General features: G+C 36.9%; 2 protein-coding genes across 4 annotated transcripts in view; both read right to left on the bottom strand.

Moving 5' to 3' along the window:
• The window catches only part of LOC141349069 (protein FAM131A-like), a 46,635-nt gene extending 35,739 nt beyond the window's left edge, over positions 1-10,896 (bottom strand). The window contains exon 1 of one of the 2 annotated variants that reach the window (XM_073865692.1): positions 10,690-10,896. The gene's annotated coding sequence lies outside the window, so the exon portion shown is untranslated. The remainder of the gene's footprint in view (positions 1-10,689) is intronic. The other variant, XM_073865691.1, reaches the window with a different exon arrangement.
• Positions 10,897-13,952: 3,056 nt separating this feature from the next.
• LOC129437395 (alkaline phosphatase) lies at positions 13,953-20,722 on the bottom strand. Of its 2 annotated transcripts, XM_055195525.2 has the most exons (11): positions 20,438-20,720; positions 18,527-18,643; positions 17,873-17,988; positions 17,626-17,800; positions 17,341-17,513; positions 16,977-17,117; positions 16,633-16,702; positions 16,324-16,458; positions 14,712-14,903; positions 14,516-14,632; positions 13,960-14,436 (listed from the first exon to the last, which is right to left on the bottom strand). In XM_055195525.2, the coding sequence occupies exons 1-11, from the start codon at positions 20,502-20,504 to the stop codon at positions 14,144-14,146; spliced, it is 1,596 nt and encodes a 531-aa protein (XP_055051500.2). In that variant the 5' UTR covers positions 20,505-20,720; the 3' UTR covers positions 13,960-14,143. The 2 variants fall into 2 exon arrangements, with proteins under 2 accessions (XP_055051501.2, XP_055051500.2); XM_055195526.2 differs by lacking the exon at positions 14,712-14,903 and having other exon boundaries at positions 13,953-14,436; positions 20,438-20,722.
• Between the last annotated feature and the right edge of the window lie 1,034 nt (positions 20,723-21,756).

Below are 21,756 nucleotides of genomic sequence, written 5' to 3'. Positions count from 1 at the left end.
CACTGGTTAAGGCAGACAACAGATCTTGGATGTCATCATCCAAATAAGGTAATAATTCAGGCCATGTCAAACAATTTCTTTTCAAAGGGTTCTGTGAAGCTATGGATGCAAAGTCATGTCCAAGAATGTATGAGAATTAAAACTTTGTCACATGACTAAACATATTAAAGAACTCAAACTAATTTGGGCACTATTTCTACATAAAATATCAAAATAAAAATGAAGCTTTGTGTTTATTTGTGTAAGTGCTCTCTAGGCCAGGGACAGCTTGAATCAGTGAAATGAGGGGAAAAAAAACATTTTATCATAGAGCTATACCAAATGCATCCTTGGAAAGGTCTTGACCTGGGGAGTAACATATGTGAGTATAAAGATTCTACATGGCTCATGCTTTCTAAATTCTGACCTTTGAACCTTAACATTTTACCATTTTTGAAAGCTTATAATCCAGCAACAAGAATGTCTACAGATGTGAGACCAATAGTTATACACAGCTCTGGACCTCACTTATCACATGAGTATAGTCACTACTGGGCACCATTTGAAAGTGCAGTACAAATAGCCCATAAGCAATTTTCACCCATTTAACAATTAGACTTTTAAAATCTGACAACACTAATATTTTCCCCACCCCTTAAAACCCCTAGAAGTACCATCAGTTTTATATTACCTACTTCTAATTATGGTGAATATACCAATGTATTTAAAGACTACAATTCCCAGCAGAGATACGCCCTGAACTTTTTACTAAGCATGCAAATCGGTGTCCATATTTGAAGTTCTTCAGACTTGAATTAGGGTTAGGGTTATAAAATGTATTTATACTATGTGTTTCAATAATCTACTACAGCTAAAACATACATTATACTATATAGCGAGGACGTCAGTTTATTGGTGATATTGTAGAGCGTTCAGCCGTCTCCCATGTGCTTATAAACTACAACATCCAGAGTAACGCGCCATAGAGCTTCGTACAAATCAGCCATAATAGTTGTAGTTCTTCCGGTTTTCAGAGCGTGAATATGGTTATACGGATTTACTATTTATATATCAACGATATTTTAGTTTAAACAGCCGAAACATAAATTAATATTTTGTATTTACATGTTCAGGTTGAAAAACACGGCAGTATGTCAGTTCATTCGGGGTAGTTTAGCTAGTAGCCTACTGTAGGAATTCAAGGTCAGTGTCGGCGGGTGTTACTGTACATTTCAAATAGCGATCTTATATTAAACAGTACCACAACAATAAATACTTTCAAAAGGTGCAATGTCTACTCTCCAGACAAAGACTTTCAGTTCACAATAGTTGTTAACTAGTGACAAAAACGGTTTGCTAGTATATAATAGTGATCCAGATAGCCTATTTATAATTAAGTATTACAAACCCATCCACTTAAAACAACCTAAGGCAAAGATATTTCTTTGGTCTACTTTTTCATATGTCACCGTCATATTGTGTTTGGAATTATGATGTATGGAATAGTGAAAACAAAAAGGATTATCTTTTGCAATATTTGTGGTTCTTCACAAAGATACAGGTAAAAGAGACCAAACGCTTATTTATTGCTTAATTATTCACTAGAAGCTTAAAGAGTGATCAAACAAATGCATTATCGAGATGCACAACAAATTTAAATGATGCAGCCTTTGGGAAATTGACCACATGTAGGTGCAGAGAAATGCATGATATATAAAGGAATCCGTGGAGTCTAAACACTGGTGGTGGTGGTGATGATGAAGAGGTGAATAGCAATGCTCAAGCTCCTGATGAACACGCACTGGAAGGATACCTAGGAGCTTAAAGCAATGAGGACTGTCTGCAGATGGAAATGGGGTGAAAGAGAGTTGCATCACTTTACCCTGAAATGACAACTGACTACAGCAGAGTGTAACATAAGATGAGAGTAAGATATGATTGGTTTAGGAAGTAACAACATAGAATAGCATAGTGCAGGGCCATTCAAATCTTACCCTGGAGGGATGGAGCACTACTCAGGTGTGTTTGATCAGGGTTGGAGCTAAACTATGCAGTGCTCCGGCCCTCCAGGGTAAGATTTGAATAGCCCTGGCATAGTGCAATGTATAATCATGAAATAAAACATGTTTCTGAAGATCTTCTTTTGAGCATTTTGAGATTAAACTCCATTTGTAGTGGGTAGCACTGGTGCCTCACAGCAAGAAGGTCCCCGGGTTTGAGCCCAGACTAGGTCAGGTGGCCTTCCTGTGTGGAGTTTACATGTTCTCCCTGTGTCAGCATGAATTTACTCCGGTTTCCTCCCATAGGCCAAAAACATGCTAGTTATTCAATTTGGAAATGTCAAATTGTCCCTCTCACAATGAAAATAGCCATAGATGCTGGAATGGCATAAAGAATAATAAAGAAACTCCATGCGTCACATTTCTTGAACATTTCCAACTTTTTACCACTACAGAAGGTAAATACGACTTCAAATGCAGCACAGAAAAATTTAATAAATAGTCAGAAACCAAAATGGAATTTTAGTGTAATACAATTTTTATTTAATTAATTTGGAGAGAATCCTTTGGCTGCCAGGGATGGGTCCAAATCTCATCACTAAAACAGAAGAGAAAGTGTGGAGCACAAATTATAACATGTCTTTTATAAATAAAAGTTTCTTTTTTGTCATTTGTGAAACAGTTCAGATAAGAAAATTATTGTAGCCAAATAAAAAAACAAACAAAGTTAAAGTGAATAAATAAATAAATAAATAATGCATGCATTAATTGATAAAGCAAGCAAACAGAAGATTACATACCAAACTGGACAGGGCTCCCAGTCCACCAAAATGTCTGCTTTGCCCTATTAAGGAAACAACAAAACAAAAAAGCAAACACATGAATTTCATTTTTAGCATGATGTTTAGATTATGTTTGGCTATAGGCATTAAGTTTAACTAACACAGTGGGTCACTGTTGATATTTACAGCATCTGATCATGGATTTTTCTGTTCCTTCTTAGCCTGTAATTCAAAAAGACTAAACACAAAGTATCCATCTAACAATTATGATATCAATGTTATTTATTACCCACAAGGAAGTATTTGAATCCTATATTAGACTCTGCAAATGGTCTACACTATACATTTCTTTTATGACTGTCTAACCTTTGTGACTGTTGTAAGTAGTTAGAGAAATAGACAATAGAACTATAACAAATAACCAGGGGAAAAAATAGCAATGTCAACACACTGATAAAAGCAGCAATGTTTACGTACACTTACTCCTTTTAAGCTTTTTCTTATCAGGCATAAGCTTTGGTCCACCTGTAGGATAGAAGATTACAGTCCAGTCATATACCCATTTAAAAACTCATTAATAAAAAAAGACAAAATGCTTAGTTGTAATTTGTGCCTAGTACTAAACATGGGCATCAGAAACAAAATTGTGGGTGGGTCAAAAATATTTACTGGGGTAGATACCATTTTCTTGTATTCTAGTGCATTTTAATAAAAAAAAAAACCTTTTATAACCTAAAAGCTTTGTTTAGCGTGTTGTGTTGTGGAAGTGCATCTTGCAAAGTAGTAAAAACAAAATGGACTTTAATTTATAGGGACTCTGAATTAGACAAGGGAAACGGATTTGAAGAAGCAGCAACTAAAACGTGGAACGCAGTTGAATTTATTAAGGCATTACTCTAGTGCAGTGTTCTTTAACCCTGCTCCTGGAGGACCTCCTTCCAGAATGTTTTAGATGTCTACTTAATCAACACACCTGTTTAACTTATCAGCTTGTTAGGGAGACATTCTGGAAGGAGGCTGATGAGTTGGTTCAGGTGTTTTAAATAAGGAGACATCTAAAACTTAGGCCCTGTCCCAAATGGCACACTCCGGACTTGTGGTCCTCCTCAGAGTCCACAATTTGATGACATCATGTAGTCCAGACTTTAGGGACCCTTGATGCGAGTCCACGTGGGTGCACAGGAGTTGTATTTTGGGACAGACTCGAGCGTCACACCGGAAATAGGTAGAGAAGTTGCTCGTCAGTGTGAACTCCCTTCCGTCGTCTGATTGGTCTGATTACTCTTTCGCTAGGACTTCTGGGTTGGTAAAGTGCGCAAAGCCTGCTGCAGTGCGGGCTTCACTGAAGACCGCATCAAGGGGGGAAAGGATGAGCACACTTCAAAGCGTAAAAATGACATATGGGACACACTACGGCCTCGTAGACTAAGCGAGCACGCGCAATTTAAGGCCACAAGACCGAAAGTCCACATGCAGTGCGCCATTTGGGACAGGGTCTTTCTGGAAGGGGGTCCTCCAGGACCAGGGCTGAAGAACACTGATATAGTGATATAGACTTGATCGACGGTGCTCTGACAAGTGAAAAGACTGAAGGTACATTCACATAAGCGATTTTGTCGCTCGTCTCTTCAAGAGGTCGTTTGGGGGTGTTTCTAAATCTGGTTGTCATAAACAAATGAGTAACATCCACTCCAGTAACTGATAAGAGACGGATGACATGAACTCCACTGCTTTGCTCTCACTGGTAGTTGCTCCAGAAAAATCGCTCATCATTTGCACAAAGTTAAGCTGCATTCAGACTAGCAGTAGCAGTGCGACGCGATTTCATTGATTTCAATGGAAGCTTGCTGACTTCTGGCGACACGACCGACAATGACCGTTGGCTTCTGAATGGGTGTGTCAAAGTTGAGACAAAGTTGAGAAAAGTTTAACTTTATACAAATGATGAGCTAGACTAAACACAGGTTTAAACAGTGTTCAAAACGTTTTGGGCTCCTCCACTTTCGACCACATTCAGAGGTAGGCTTTCATTTTGTGAGCATGTAAAAGTTGTGCAAACTTATTTCATCAATGGCTCGGAAATATCAGAGAAAGCTCTTACATAAACATGTACAAAACACTGTGCAGCATGTTTACTAACACCACAAGCAGCAGACTTTGACATAATATTAGTTTGCGTCAATTTAAACCCGCCAATTCTCCCGCTCACTTTTAAACGAAAGCAGAGGGACTCGCTCAGTTTCTCACAGTAATTAGGATGAAGTGGACGAAAGTGGACAAAACAGATCAAGTCAACTCAAGGTTTATTTATATAGCACAGATTTAACACAAGTGTAGTGTGTTAATCCATCTGTAAAACAGATCAATTTAAATACCACCAATAATTACTCTACAAACATTATTTACATACCTGGCTTTTTCTTTTTGCGACAGAGTGCAAGATTTGTGACTGTGGCTGACCATGTGTAGACACCTGTGGGTTTGAAGAAAGAAAATTACTCATTAACCAAATAAACCTTTAACTTCTTATTTCAAATACTGGACAATCACAACATCACTGTGCAGCAGTACATGTATAAGTGTGAAGTACATTTATAGTTATTGTGATTTAAAGTTTTAAGTTAAGTGTTTATAAACAAGGACATTAAGGATCTACTGTATATATGATACTTAACATCTTCTGTTACTGGATTTTTTAAAAAAAATAGCCTTTTGTTATGGGTGATCTATAAGCAATGTAACTGTGTTTCAGCTGGTGCAAAGAGTTTGCTTTACTTTTAAAAATGTCTATAGTGTATTGCATGCACAAAAAATGAAGCATGACCAAAATCAAATCTACTTTATGGTTGATCTGAGTGGCAAAATATTCTGGTGCGGCTGAACAGATTTATACAACGTTACATGTCATCTTGTAAATACAGATTAGTGCTGTCAATCTTCCTCTATTATCCCATTCAAAGTACATTTAATAGTTTTTTTAATATTCAAATTATCCCAATATATTGAAATCTTAAAATGTAGCCTAGTCACAGACCTGTAATAAGCACATCTAATCATTCAATTGTGTCTTTATGGAACAAGAAAAACTATGACCATATTTAACACCTACAGCTACAAGTATAAGTGTAATAATTGACTCCAGTCCTTTGAATTATTTGAAAATAATGTACACCTGCGTTGTAATACTTCACTTTGCATCATGCCACATTACCACCTTGAATGTGCATTATTTTTAATATTCAACTGCCCGTCATCAATTATTCCTAACGCAAAACACATATAAATAGTAATTTTGCACTTAAAAATGACAATCCACATTGTGTGTTTTTTGATGTCTTTATGACACATGACAAAGACACCTATTTTAATGTCAGAAAACCCTATAACATGATATGTTTGAGTTCATTTTCGCAACTTGATTTCATGCGTCCTGCAATGTGACCATTTCACATGCACACAATGCAATGTTGATGCTGAAAATATATCAGCCTTAACCTAAATAAAGCTCTATGGGAAAAACACTGGACAACAGGTAGCGTTAAGGTAACCCATAGCTTAAATACTTGAAACCCAGATATAAATTGCAACTCTTAAAATCTGTCTTAATTACCTTGGCCCTTTGTAGTGCTCGCCTGCTCCAGCTGCCCTTCCATAGTGTTCGCTGCCTCCACATGTCCCTCTGTAGTGGTCGCCTGCTCCACCATGTTTGTCATCTCTTCCAGTTGTTTGGATTCTCCAGTGGGTCACAGGGTGTGAGGTGCAGTGTAACCAGCTGATCATAATGCCATTGGAATCCTGGGTCCAACCTGTGCAGGTTAAATCATATGGATGTTTTAAAACATAAGACTTTAAAGGGATAGTTGACCAAAAAATTTATAATTTTTGATCCTCATGTTGTTCTAAACTTGTATGAATTTGATTTCTTCTGTTAAACACAAACAGATATTTTGACAAAATATTTTCTTTGTGTTCATTTGAAAAAAAAAAAGAATCACTTTAACCATGAGATTGGGCTGTGCCTCTTAAGTGTTTGAATCATATGGTCTAATTTTTCCAAACCAGATTTATTGGCACTTTAGATTAGAGCTGAGGTAATGATAGACTACTGGATGTATTAGATATGTGCAAATCTATATTTGATTGATTCTATAGGACTATAACAAATGCAATATATCTTTTGATCAGGAAAAAACAGAGCGCTTATATTATCAATTCAAAGAATAACACCAAGTGTGATGTTTGTTTAAAAGAAAAATGTATGCTTTACGCTTTCAAGTTAGCAGCAGCGCAAGTGTATGATGTCTCCAGCCAACATTTGGGTCCAAAAAGCTCTATCAGATTCTGAGGAAACAACAAAAATACTGATATACAATCACAATTCTAACCTCTCTCTCTCTATGTGGACATCCCAGATGATTGTTCAGTCGTTACAAGGGTAGTGCTGCGAGCCTGGAGAATGTAGTGCACAGTGTGAGTTTATAAAAGCTTAGCTTAAATGCGTGAAATCAATAAACTACTATGTTGTAAATGTCTGTTTAGATTTCACTCAAAATAAGTTTTTTTTTTTACATTTTCTAGGTTGATAGAAGCACTGGGGACCCAATTAAAGCACTTATACATGGAAAAAGTCAGATTTTCATGATATGTCCCCTTTAAGATTTTAATATTGATCAAATCTTTTGCCTACTCAACACAAGCTGTGAACTGTGACTTTAAAAATACAGTGCATGCATCTCACCTTCACAAAGGTATTCATAAAAGGAACCGATCTTCTGAAGGTAGTCCTGGGCATAGGCAATAATCTCTCACACTTAATATTTTGCTTCTTGGTCTCCTTTTCACGAAGCAGAACTGGCTTGTATCCAGTAGCATGGAGTTTTTCAAGCTGCAATGACAACATTGTGTATTTACTGAATGGAATATTGGTTAATGTCATTCAGGATATTTTTTACTTCATGGTGAGTTTAGCTTTTGCATAACCAAGTATGTGAAAACAGGAAAGAGTAATACATTAAAAGAAAACAGCAAAAACATAAATGACATTATAAGGTTATAATAGAACTTTCTGTAACATTAGTAGGTTTGGCTGGTACTATGGTAACTATTGTGCAATTGGACAGTGACAATCTACTGTATAGATTTATTCAAAATAAAGTCCAAACGTTAATCATTAAATGGGTTGCTTTGGATGAACTACAGAATCTACAATAGTAGTATGAATGCAGTCTATTTGATAATTGTCATTCAGAGAATTCCCAAGTGTCACTTATATTTTGTTGTGGAAGATAATTTAGGACTGTGATGTGTTAAAGTGAAAATGTGGTTACTGAAGGGAATTGCCACTAAAAAAAACAATATATTAAAAGAGATATATAAGAATATGTAAGAAATTCTACTTACTACGGCTGCACGATAAATCACATGTGATTTTCATGCGCATCTCGTCAGTAAAGCCGGTTCTTTGATTAGTAGTACACCAACATCACCTGCTTTCAGATGGAGCAGCATTTACTACACAAAGCCATAGTTCACTGACAACCAGGGCAATTTCGCATTAATTATCGCCTGCGATATGGCCCAGCTTGTCAGTGAACTATGGCTTTGTGTAGTAAATGATGGCTTTTAAAAGTGCCTTTGGGTTTATAAAATAAGCAACGTTAAATCTAAGTTGTGACAGGTGATTCGAATGACAGGATCTGCAGGGAGAACAGAAAATTTTTATTATGTAGTGTAAATTAGCTCTAATATAAGGCTTAAATAGTGTATCCCAATAGTGGGGATTCCTATTTTCTTACAAATATTATAAGACAAATATTAAAACTTTAGACTATATTAAGCTCACACAATAAAACAATGAACACGTTAAGTTACCCTAAAGGTTGATAACTTAAACTAGGTTAACGTTAGCTTATTAATGGGACTTTAATTAGACTTCCCTTGCAAAAATTAACCATTGTTTTACTACAGTTTAGAAAGAACCATGAATTTGAAAAAAAAGTTAAACCATGTTTGGTTTAGTAAAACCATTTTGCAAATAATCGATACACAAACCGTAGTTACTACACTTTTACCACAAAAACATGGTTAATTTTCGTACGGGTATGGCAATGTCACCCTAATGCCAAAAGAAAGGTGTGAATTATAACATTTAAACAAATAGTGAACTTTAAACGAAAGCATCGTGACTTACCTGGACAATGATTTTCGCGTATGAGAGAATCCCTGTCACGAGTACCGAAGAAGAAATCACCCAATAGCAAAGAGGACTGGCTCAGATTCCATAGCAACGGAGGCAGAGAGGATTCTGGGAAATGCAGGCGTCCGAAACTGACTTATTTTTTTTTACAATCAAAGTAGAAACAATCAAAATTGATGGCCATAACATCGTATTGTTGAATTATCAAGCACACGTTAGTGTTCATGTGTTGAGAAAATATTGTGATCTGCAGCGGGCCCACATGTAGTTTTAGCTGGTGCCTTCACCATAGTAGATGTCGATAAGGCTCATGGGTAGTGTAGTATTTACTCTTGTATTTGACACACGAAACCGATCGAAACATCAATATTATAGGATAAACATCTCCTGATTAAATTTTGAGTAAAGTAGCGCTTAAAGTGTAATCAATTAATGACAAATAAAGTAAAACAATCCCTGGTATATACTATTGCAATACATTAGATTAAATTCGTGCTTATAAACACGAAAAAAATAATAGGACAAAAAAACGTGGTGCAGGCACGAAAAATACTTCCTATTGAAATACATTAGATTGAAAGTCGTTCTGACTGGCACGAAAAAAAGGGGAAAATCGTGTCCATGGACACGAATCAATAGATTAAATTACACGAACTGCCTTGAGACTGGGTATATCTTAATTAAACATACAGCAAATATACAGTCTGTAAACATGTCATTTTAATGTAGAACAATATATATATATATATATAACTTAAAGAGAGAGAAAGTCGTGATACCGCTTCAGACAAGGGATTCTGCCCCACGAAAATGTAGTGACCGCACCAATGAATGTAACAGCCGCACGCTACTGCAAAATACACATTTGAACAATAAAATCAATCGCCTAAAACATACTTTGCAGCGCAGGCATGAATACCCCCATTTCGTCAAAATCCAAAGATGAGGGATTTGGATTCAAATATCGGACGACCCTTCTACGTTGTCAAGCGACGAAATGGGGGGTACCCTCAACGTCAGCTTATAGACGTGAGGGGGAATGACCAACTGTGCGTGATCGAAAATAATAAAATATCCTACGTTAATTAAGGCATGTTTTAAACACACAGCAACAGCCCTGTAAATATGTCATTTTATTGTATACCAAATATATAAAAAAGAGAGAGAAAAGTCGTGATACACCGATTCAGAAGGCTTTCCGCTCCACGAAAATGTTTGGTCACCGCATCAATGTGGTCACCGCATCAATAATGATTGTATGCGCCGCACGCTTGTGCAAAATGCACATTTGCAGCATAAAATCAATCGCCTAAAACCATATTGCGCAGGCAAACCGATAAACCCATTTCGTCAAAATCCAAAGATGAGGGGTTTGCATTCAAATCTATAGGACGACCCTCTACGTTTTCAAGCGACGAATAGGGGGTACCCTCAACGTCCGCTATGGACGTGAGGGGGTCATGACCAAACGGCAGTATGTGACGAATTGGGTGTGAGACTGTGTTGGTGCATCAAGTTTGTGTTTAATTCAACAAATGTGGACAGACACCCACCTAACCCGCTATTTTCTCATATAGAAATATATATTATATAAATGTAAGCAAAATTTACGTTCTTCAAACCACATGCAGACTGAAGAAAATCTGTTTGCATTGTACTTAATAGTATTAATGCTTACTGTAGCTGTTAGTGTTTGTTTCGTGTGGTGTTGCTGTATTTCTGTGTATCTCACCTCGGGATGGACGCGAAGGTTTCAGCACCGCAGCAGTTGGACAGCTCTCTTCCGCACGGGCACGCGCGCATTGGCGTCGCTCGCTGCTCGGTTCCGTTCACAGACACACACAGCCGATGTGAACACACAAACAGTCCTGCTCTTCCGTGCGCGTGAAACCTGAAAAACACAAGCAGGCGGAAACTGCGTTTATAAAGCAACCATGCGGTAGACCCCCCTCACTGAACCATAGGATGCGCAACGAGCTCTGATTGGACAGATCATGTGCTGACCACGCCCACAAGACTTCAACTGGGGAGAGAGAAAGAGAGAGAGAACATTTTTTTTCTCATCAATCACACACACAGAGATCATTTATCTCACTGGTGGTGTCACATCTTTATGTTTAATGTTGGTCTCCTGTGTACACTCAGATTAAAGAGCTTCATCATCTTCATCTTCAATACAGACACTTGACTTATTCAGAATGAAACCTTTTATAACATGAACATGAAAACATCTGCTGCTGAGATTTTGATGTTTATCGTAAGAATAAACTTGAAGTTCAGATTTAAACAGGTTTATGTGTTTTGGATGTGCAGAAGACACAAGAAAAAACAGATCATACAGAGACCTGAAACCACAAACCAACAACACAATAAGGTTTAACTGGATTACACAACATCAGAAAAGCAAGCCAGGGCTGTCCTTCAAATGTGTCCTACAAATATTATTTTGATATATTTTTAATGTAATAATGTTTTAGTCTATTTGTAGGTTAAATGATGAAGAGTTTTTAAGACAGCAGGGTTTTGTAGTAAATGAGATCATTAGCTGTATAGAGATACAAACCCATGCAGAAATCTGAGAGTTGAGGATCTGAGAAGAGACAAAGAGAAAGTTAGTATAGAGAGATCACAGATCTCATGTGTCTGTACGGTAACAGTGTGCTCAGATCAGATCACACGCCAAACCAGAAAAGACTCATCAGGACATAATGGACTACACGTTTAAACGAGCCGATCTGACACAAATGAGCGTAATGAGACAAACTCTCGCCTGCAGAAAACCTTCACACTGTAGAGAAGTGATAGAGTTGAGAGAAAAAACAACTCAACCTTATAATGATTATATCGTTTCTTATTCCCTTTGAAACCTCTTCTCTGAAAATCTCTGGGAGCGAGAGAGAGAGAGAGAGAGAAAAAGGGAGGGAGGGAGAAAGGGAGAGAAAGAGAAACAACTAGAAACTGATCTTTCTGTTAGAAGAACACAAGGACTGCAGTGTGTGTTAACAGCACATGAGAAAATCAATCTGACCTGACTTAATCTCTCCATTATATGTAGATACTTCATGTATATTACTGCTTTATTCTGTTATTTAACTCTGTGTTTAGATTTTTGTTTAATTTTGCACTATACATTTTGTTTTATTTGCACTATTTTGTGCTCAGCCCAGCTGCAAATGTTTTGGCAATACAAATGTACAGTTTTTGTCATGCAAATAAAGCACACTTAAATAGAGAGAGAGAGAGAGAGAGAGAGAGAGAGAGACAGAGAGAGAGAGAGAGAGAGAGAGAGAGAGAGACACAAATCTGATCAACAGTTCAGTAACATGATGATGATGATGATGAAAGGAACTGAGAGATGCAGTAACAGTGAAGAGTTTTGTTGATTTATCTGATACCATGAGCAAATTGTTTTGTATTGCTTTGTCTCAATTGAAAGCTAATCTATAGTTCATGCTAAAAAATTGTCATTAAGTTCTAAACACAAAAACAAAAGCCATAATAATATCAAATATTTAATATATTCTGAACTGATCTGCTTAGATATGTAAGACACTAATCATTATAATAGTAACATAATTTACATTTAGGCATTTAGTCTGCGACATACAAAGATTAGTAAACATTGAAGTGATTTGTCATAGGAAGGCAATAGTACAAGAAGTCCTTATAACAAGTTACAAGTGTTCAATATTCTGAAACAATACCTGTCGAGAGAGATAGAGTTAGTCATTTTTTTAAGATAGAAGAGGTGTCTACAGTCAATATCAATTTTTTAAGTGTTTTAGGAAGAGATGAGGTTTTTTAGTTGTTTTTAGAATTGTTGCAATTGAATGTTTGAATGTTGAACATCATCTGTGTCTTGACTCTAAACCAGATGTGCCCAAAGTTGGCCCGCAATGACCTTTAATTTGGCCCGTCATGCCACGTGATGACGTATATCTAATTAAACATTTTCTAAAATGTTGGTTTTATTTGTACATTACAAAAATGTAAATTGAAATGAATTAAGGTGAATATTATTTTTTATGTACATGCATACTTGAAGGTGTATAGCGTGTGCATTATAAAACTCAACAAACTCACTGTAAAAAAAACCTTGGTTGCCTTAAAATTTTTTGTTGAATCAACTCGGATTTACAAGTCATTTCAACTTAACTAAAGATGACTAAAGATGAGTGTTTATAACTACAGGTGAGTTGTTACAACTTATAAAATTAAGTTGACTTTTCTCAACTATATTTTATAAGTTGTGACAACTCATCTCTGTTAACATTACTTGTAAATCTGAGTTGATTTAACAAAAAATGTTAAGGCAGCAAAGTTTTTTTACAGTGCGGGTAGGCTACTATAGGCTAATAATGGAGAGGTCGAGGCAATGGCACACAGACAAAAGGAAATGATTGTAAAATGAAAAATATTTTTTTTACAACATTAACCTTTGAAAATAAAACTGCATTAGTTATGCATAAGCACAGTAATGTTTCCTTGTTTATTTTTTTTAAATATTAGACTAATAAATTAGGAGAATCAGGCAACTATAATTTTAATATAACACAGCAACATTTACTTTCGGCCCACGGCCCCCAATCGGGTTTGATTTTTGGCACCTGGTAGGAAAAAGTTTGGGCACCCCTGATCTAGACAATGCAGTCAGCCTGCTTCCATCTACCTGTTGTGAGGTGTAATGCACACTCACACACACATGCATGCACACACCCACCCCCACACACACACACGCACGCACGCACGATGACATCAACTGATTTATATTGCATTTATTACATGAATATCAATAACTCACCGACATGATGTCACAACTCCTGCATTCATTTATATGCACATTTATTTAAATATTTTTACATTTGACATATTTATACATTTATTTAAATACACATCTGCAATCTTCCATCAGTATAAAATGACTTTCTCTATCATCTTTAATATTTTGGCTATGTATTCTTGAGAAACACCGTATATTATAAATGTGTTGACATTTGTTCATTTTTAAAGCACGTGGCCGTGGCCATTTTTGTAAGCTCAGTGGTTGATTCACAGAAAAGTAGCCTGGCAGTTTTATTTAAAAAGACATTTATATGGTCAATTGTTGATGTATGCAAGCACAAGTTGGATTTTTAAAACCAGATCATTTGTGATGCTTAATTGATGAATAATTGAAATCGTCTCTCTCAGTACAACAGAACAGCCGTCATCATGCTCAACAGCAGTGACATCATACTCCAGAGGGGCGTGTCTGGGGCGGCGCTTCCTGGATCAGTATTTGTGGGCAGGACGGGAGTGCAGTGTTGCTGATTGGCACCGATGCATGCTGCGTAGGCCATGGCGTGTGCGATGTAGTTTTGCTCATAAACACCCTGAAAGAGATGAGCCATGGGACCATGAGCAAACAGGGCCACATCTTCTCCTCCATGAGTCTCAGTATCCAGCGGAGCAGCTGACTGCTGAACATAGTCCTTATGGGCTGAAGAAGACAGAAAGACAACACACATTTATACAGATTCACACACGATCATCTATAGTTGTGATATAAAGTTTCTTACTTGTGTCAACCTTGCGGATGTCTGGACGCTTGTTGTTTTGGATTTTGTGTCCCGGGCCGTTTCCGTACATCAGAGTGGTGTAGGGTAAGAAGTCCAGTCCAAAGACAGGAGATTTACCTGAGAAACACACACATGATGGACGGATCAGATTTATTATATGATACCGTATGCACTATTAAACACTAAAGAAAATTACCCAGAATGTTGTTTCCTCTGAACGGATACCCATTAAAGTTAAATGAGTGGGAGTGGTCAGCCGTCACAATTGTCAGAGTATCGTTCTCATTGGTCAGCTCTAGGGCCCGAGCTACAGCGTTGTCAAGAGCAACCGCTTCATGCAGTGCCATCGAAGCTCGACTCTCGTGATGACCCTGATCAATACGTCCACCTATTAAAAGAATCTGATTTGATTATCGATTGACTGATTCAGTGATCAATGGAATGAGACTGATTGATTAATCGATTGACCGATTGAATGATTGATGCACTGAGACTGATTGATTGACCGATTTAATGATCAATTGACTAATTGATGAATCGATTGACTAATTGATTAATCGATTGACCGATTGATTAATTGTTTTACTGATTGATTAATCGATTGACAAATTCAATGACAGATGGGCCGATTGATTAATCAATTGACCAATTCAATGACTGATGGACCGATTGATTAATCAATTGACCAATTCAATGATTGATGGACTGAGACTGACTGATTAATCGATTGATAGATTCAATGATCGATGGACTGATTGATTGATTAATTGATTCAATTATCAATGGACTGATTGATTGATTGATTGATTGATTGATTGATCAACAGATTCAATGATCGACGGACCGACCGGCCGACTGGTCTGATAGATCGACTGACCGATTGATAAATCGACTGACCGATTGATAAATCGACTGACCGATTGATAATCAATGGACTGAGACTGATTGATTAATCGATTGACAGATTGAATGATCGATGGACTGAGACTGATTGATTGACCGATTAAATTATCAATGGACTGGTTGATTAAATGATTGACTGATTCAATGATCAATTGACTAATTGATGAATCGATTGACTAATTGATGAATCGATTGATTAATTGTTTTACCGATTGATTCATCGACATGGATGAATGGACCGATTGATTAATCAGTTGACCAACTCAATGATTGATGGACTGAGACTGACTGATTAATCGATTGACAGATTCAATGATTGATGGACTGATTGATTAATTGATTCAATTATCAATGGACTCATTGATTGATTGATTGATTGATTGAAAGATTCAATGATTGATTGACAGATTCAATGATTGATTCAATGATTGATTCAATGATTGATTGATTGAATGATTGATTCAATTATCGATTGACTGACAGATTGATTAATTGATTGACTGATTCCATGTTTGATTGACCTATTGATTAGCGACTGACCTATTGATTAGCGACTGACCAATTGATTAGCGACTGACCGATTGATAATAGATTGATAATCGATTGACGATTGATAATCGATTGACCAATTTAAAGACCAACAGGCCGATTCAACAACCAATGGACCGATTGATTCATTGATTGACCGATTCAAGGACCGATTGAACAATTGATTAATCGACTGACCGATTCAATGACCGCCACACCGATTAATTAACTGATCGACCAATTTAACGGCCGACGGACCAACTGATTAATTGATTGACCAATTTAATGATCAATGGACTGATTGATTGATTGATTGAACAATTTATTGATTGATGGACTTATTTAATGATCAATGGACTTATCGATTAATTGATTACCCTCCACAAGCAGGAAGAATCCATTTGGATTTTTTTGAAGGATCTTGATGGCTTTCTCTGTTGTCTCTATGATCGAGGGATCCATGCGGCTGTCTCTCTCCACATCATACCTCAGATCGCCCGGCTCAAAGAGGGCTACAGAGAGAGAGAGAGAGAGAGAGAAAGAGACAGACAGACAGACAAAGACAGACGGAGAGAGAGAGAGAGAGAGAGACAGAACTTCCATATAAATGTGGAGACATCTGAGTGCGATCAGTCAGCAGATCGTGAAACTCTCTGAGTCTGTGTGAAGCTCTCTCTATCTCTCACCCATCAGATAATCCGTTTTTTCTGGGTCTACAGCATCAAAGTCAGTCTTATTCCACACAAATCTGGCCACCTGCAGCAAACACATCACAGTCAGTCGACAGGTAACATCACATGTGTAGAAGATCCTGAAATATTTTTTCTTGCGGCTTACCACATCATATCAAAAACTGCACTGTTACATTACATTACTTACCCAGTTACATTCTTTAAACATTCCTGATCTAATTAATAACAAGTTATGATTATTTTCAGACAGCTGTCATATAGAGACACTTTTACTCCCATAGTATAAAATCAAGCCCTGCTACATTTGACTTAAAAACATCACATTTCTCTCTCTTTACCTTCTCCTGCTTCATGCCGAGCCACTCATTTATCAAATTTCGCTTGTCTTTTCTTTGACCCTGTGAGCTCACATCGGTGGGATACTCGGGGTCTGGATCTCCTTTAGGTGTCATGTACTTTCGACCGCCTCCGATAATCACCTGCATAAACACAACAATGGTTTCTTCTTGAATTTGTCCAAAGCTTGAAATGGTCTAAAGAGGTCATGAGAAACACATGTGACATTACATCACACATATATAGTGTAAACTTTAATGTGTCCTGATCAACATCAGAGGCCATACTGACCTGTCAATCAACAGTTCATCTGAAAGGGTTAAAACAGTGCTGGTTACGTCAATCTGTCTAACATCACACACTCACATCGATGTCAGTGTTAGTGATCAGTTGAACGGCGATATCCACACATCCTTCATTGACAGCAGATAACGGGAGATCAGCATCGCTGTACCACGTGCGGCTGGCACTATGAGCGTATGAAGCTGCAGGTGTGGCGTGTTGAACACGGGTCGTCGTCACAATGCCAACAGACTTCCCTGCAGAGAAAAACTGCTTTTACTGGTGATGCTCTCAAAGATAAAAACAATTTAAAAGACATGATTGTGAATGTTTTCACTAAGGTCAGATTTAGTCTGTATTGTTTTGTACCTGCATCTTTAGCCCATTTAAGGATGGATGTGACTTCATTTCCCTTCTGTGAGCGACAGACGCCATTACGAGCGGCTGCATTCACACCCACAGTATTCAGATTAGTTTTCACCCCACACAGATATGCAGTACCAGTAGACGCACTGTCTGGTATCTGAAAATCCACAGAGTAGACCTACACAAACACACAAACAGTAAATCACACTGTTTGTCAGTCAGAAGTAATGTTAGGTGTGTGTGTGTTTACCTTTGCAAGGCCCACGTATGGGAACGTGTCCATGTTCATGACGGTCTCTTCTCCTGTACGGTTCTCCATCTGACCCTTCAGGATCCTGGCGGCTGTGATGGTGGTCACACCCATACCTTCCCAAAATAATTACAGTCCATGAGTTTTTCTGTTTGCAAATTGGTTTTATTTGAATAATTTGAGGTATTATCACGCCTGTCATGTGTTGCTGAATTTAAATAAATGTGACATTTATGCATTTGGTTGTTTTCTTTCCAGGAAATAATGGATCTAATTAGTTTTTCCGGGGTAGCAGTGGAGTTGTGCGTGTGCGTTGTTTAAAGCTGAATTGCGTTGAAATGGGGCGGTCTCAACCGGGTCATGAGCCGCAGGCGGTAAGTAAAACTGCATCAAATGTCTGTTTTGTTATCCAAAGATAGTGGGATTATGTTTGTGTGTGTTGCTTGCTCGTGACTCGCTCATCCCACTGGACACCTCCAGAATTTCATGCTTTTCCGGAAACCATCCCTAAAGCTGATCTGTCTTTTATAAAACTAAAGACTCTTCAAAGATATGAAAGACGTAATACTACTCTACAGGTACTCAAGATTAACATGAGATGAGCAGAAACAGCGTGTTATGGGAGCTTTAAAGGGTGTTATACATTCATCTTACCGTCTCCGAGAAACAGCACAATATTTTTGGCTACATTAGTGTTTTGTCTTCTGGCGAGAGCTGAACGCAGTGTACTTTGTGCTAAACTCCTCCAGAACTCTGGGTTCTCCTCTTCAACTGAGACAACAACAAAACATCACACACACATCAATGCATAGACAACAAAATGATAGTTTTCACATACTGGGTACACGGGGGCTAGTTGTCACATGTGGAAGTGGTTATATGAATCTATAGCAGCTTATCTTTGTATCTAGATTAGGAGTCAAAAGTCCAGCTCTTAAAGTCACTGGAGTTGTATGATGCACATTCATTTTGTGACTATACATACTTAGCAATTTTGTAATATCATTAAGGACAAACAAAGTCAATACTTCAATGATATGAAACTAATCAAGTCCCATAAAAGAAATGTCTGAGCAATAACAAATCAAAAACATCTAAAAGATGAAAGTGAAGTGTCTCCTCTTGAATGAAAACTGAAGTGGATTTAATTCACTTTGAAGGCAGTAAGCTACAGGCATTGATTTATAAACCCAAACCCACCCACTCTCACTTCAGTGTGAAGTAAAGATGGTTATCTAACACGCCCCCCCCCACCCTCTCAAAAATATGATGATACATCAGCTGCAGTACCACTATTATATCACCATGGCATCACGTCTAAAATAACCTCCTTGTAAAACCACGGTGCTTTATGATGATACCACACAGCATAATCTCCAAAGTTAAACGAACACCATTGGGTGTATATATTGTCCCAAACTTACAATGTTAAAAAGTAACACTAAAGCTGCAATCTGTAACTTATCCTCTATCATCATCTCAGTTTGAAACCTAAAATTGCATTTTAAATCTTACTTGTAGAGTCATTTTCTTACTTTAGGTTTAGATGGCTGTTTTAGTTAAATTGACCATTATGGTGATTAATGTTTGTTTTAGTTGGAATTGACAACTGAATCTGGGCTATAACTTTGTCTGTTTAAAACATGTTTGTTATGGCAAATAAAAGACAACAGTGCAGTTTTATGGTGGTGGTGGTTAGTACATAATGTCAAACATCCTTATCTAGAAAATGCATGTATTATTTTATTGTTTCCACAATTATCAGAACTATCTTTTTCTGTCAATAATGTGATATTACAGTACGAGATCAAGCACTTTTATAGCAGTTTGTCATTCTGAATAATTTTGAAACACTGACACAAATTAAGCACTGTATGATGTAGTCACACAAACATGAAGAATCAGAGTATGAATCACAACAATGGTGACAATAAAATGAAAAGCTTCATACTGCAATGCATGCTGGGTATCAACAAATTACAAATCTCATTCAGGGCCAGAATGCATTGTGGTATAAATAATGAAAATGTTTACCATTTTCTTTGTCACCATTGCTGATTTTTGATGTTTGTGTTTCTACATTATACAGTGGTCATTTTTAAGTGCGTCTTAATTTACAAACTGCTATAAAAGTGTTTGATCTTGTACTGTTGTATCACATTATTGACAGAAAAATATCATTCTGATAAGTGTGCAAACACTCAATTAATACATCAATTTTTTAGATGATGATAGTTAGACTATATGTACTTACCACTAAAAAATTGCACTGTTGTCTTTTTATGTTTTAAACACACGAAGTTATAGCAGAAAAACTAACACAATAAAAGTTAAGTCCAACTAAAACAAACATTGATCACCATAATGACGACTTTAAATGAAAAAGCCAACATCTAAATCTAATATTTACATGATACAGCACATTAAAAAGACTGTCATGACAATACCATGATAATCTGAAAAACTGTGTAAGGGACTATACTTCAGGTGCTTCAATAACATGTTACGAAATTTTAATTATTAATAGTTTGACCAGATAAGAGATGAAGCGGTCAGATGTCTTACCTGGACCACAGGTCACAGACACCACAGCCAGCAGATAACAGACAACGGACAGATGGACGGTAACCATGGTGAGAGATGACAAATGGACTGTCAGAAAGCACTTTTACCAAGAGAAAGTGTCTTCTGAGACATGTATGGTTCATAAACCATAAATCATTTCTGATCTGTGACCCTTAACCCTCTCGTGATGTAAACCACTTCTCCACCAATCGCCACAAAGATCAAGATCAGAAAATGATGACCGTTCACAGCAGCGGCTGTCAGTCTTATAAACAACACAACTGAATCAATCTCAACACAAAGCACTAAAAAAATAAATGAAGCTTGAAAAATAAATTAAAATGAATAGAGTATAAAGATTAGAAATGACCTTTCACCTTAATCATTCAGTGTTAACAAGATTATTAGATGATCATATAAAGATATTAATGGTGTAAAAGTTCAAGGACTGACAGATCAGCGAGACTCATAAAAGAAGAGAGACCGAGCTTATGTAACACAGGAAATAAAATCAGTGAGGATTGAGAATAAAGAGTAGCCTAAATAATCCACACACCCATAAACGTGAGCATTAAACAAATGTGTTCAAGTCTTTATAAAGGAAATATTGTGATATGTCTCATTACTCTATAAATAACAAACGTGACCCAGCTGTGAAAACCCAGCTAAAGTCATGTCTTTGTGATTCACTGTTTTCTACTTAAACTCATTTAATATAATGTAATCATCATTCTGTAAAAATATAATCTTGATATATTTAATATTGATTAAGATCGAAATTAATGTAATATCAAACTTTGGTGAGACAATTAGATTGAGACAATTTTACAGACAGGATCACAAATGTGCAAAACTAAAAAATGTGAAATTGGGTGAAGACGGATGAAATGATAATCATGCAGTATTTGGATTAACATCCCACTATTCTGTACATGTGACTGGTGTGCAATGTACAAATATTAAATGCATGTGATATTTCTATATGCATAGTGCAATTATATATGTAAGCAATAAGGTACGAGAGGCTGTGCTGTATCGTGAATAAGTAACGGCTGAAGGGCGTTCGTCGTGCCTGCAACCCATTCAGCCGTTACTTATTCACGATACAGCACTTGCCTCGAGTACTTTATTGCTTTTATAAAACGGTTACCACACAATATTAAAGTAAAAAAAATATTAGTGCAACTTTCATGAAGTTAAATTAATAAAAGCATTCCTTCCGCTAGAAAAAATAGTCCCTGACTGCAAAAAACAACATGAAAGCTCAAATAAAAACAACAAACTGTTCTCAGACTTTGTCTCATTATATGTTTATGTGT

The sequence above is a fragment of the Misgurnus anguillicaudatus genome, unplaced genomic scaffold (assembly GCF_027580225.2).
Source record: "Misgurnus anguillicaudatus unplaced genomic scaffold, ASM2758022v2 HiC_scaffold_33, whole genome shotgun sequence".
NCBI classification, from domain to species: domain Eukaryota; kingdom Metazoa; phylum Chordata; class Actinopteri; order Cypriniformes; family Cobitidae; genus Misgurnus; species Misgurnus anguillicaudatus.
The sequence above is the reverse complement of the archived record's forward strand: the minus strand, read 5'-3'. Positions and strand labels throughout refer to the sequence as shown.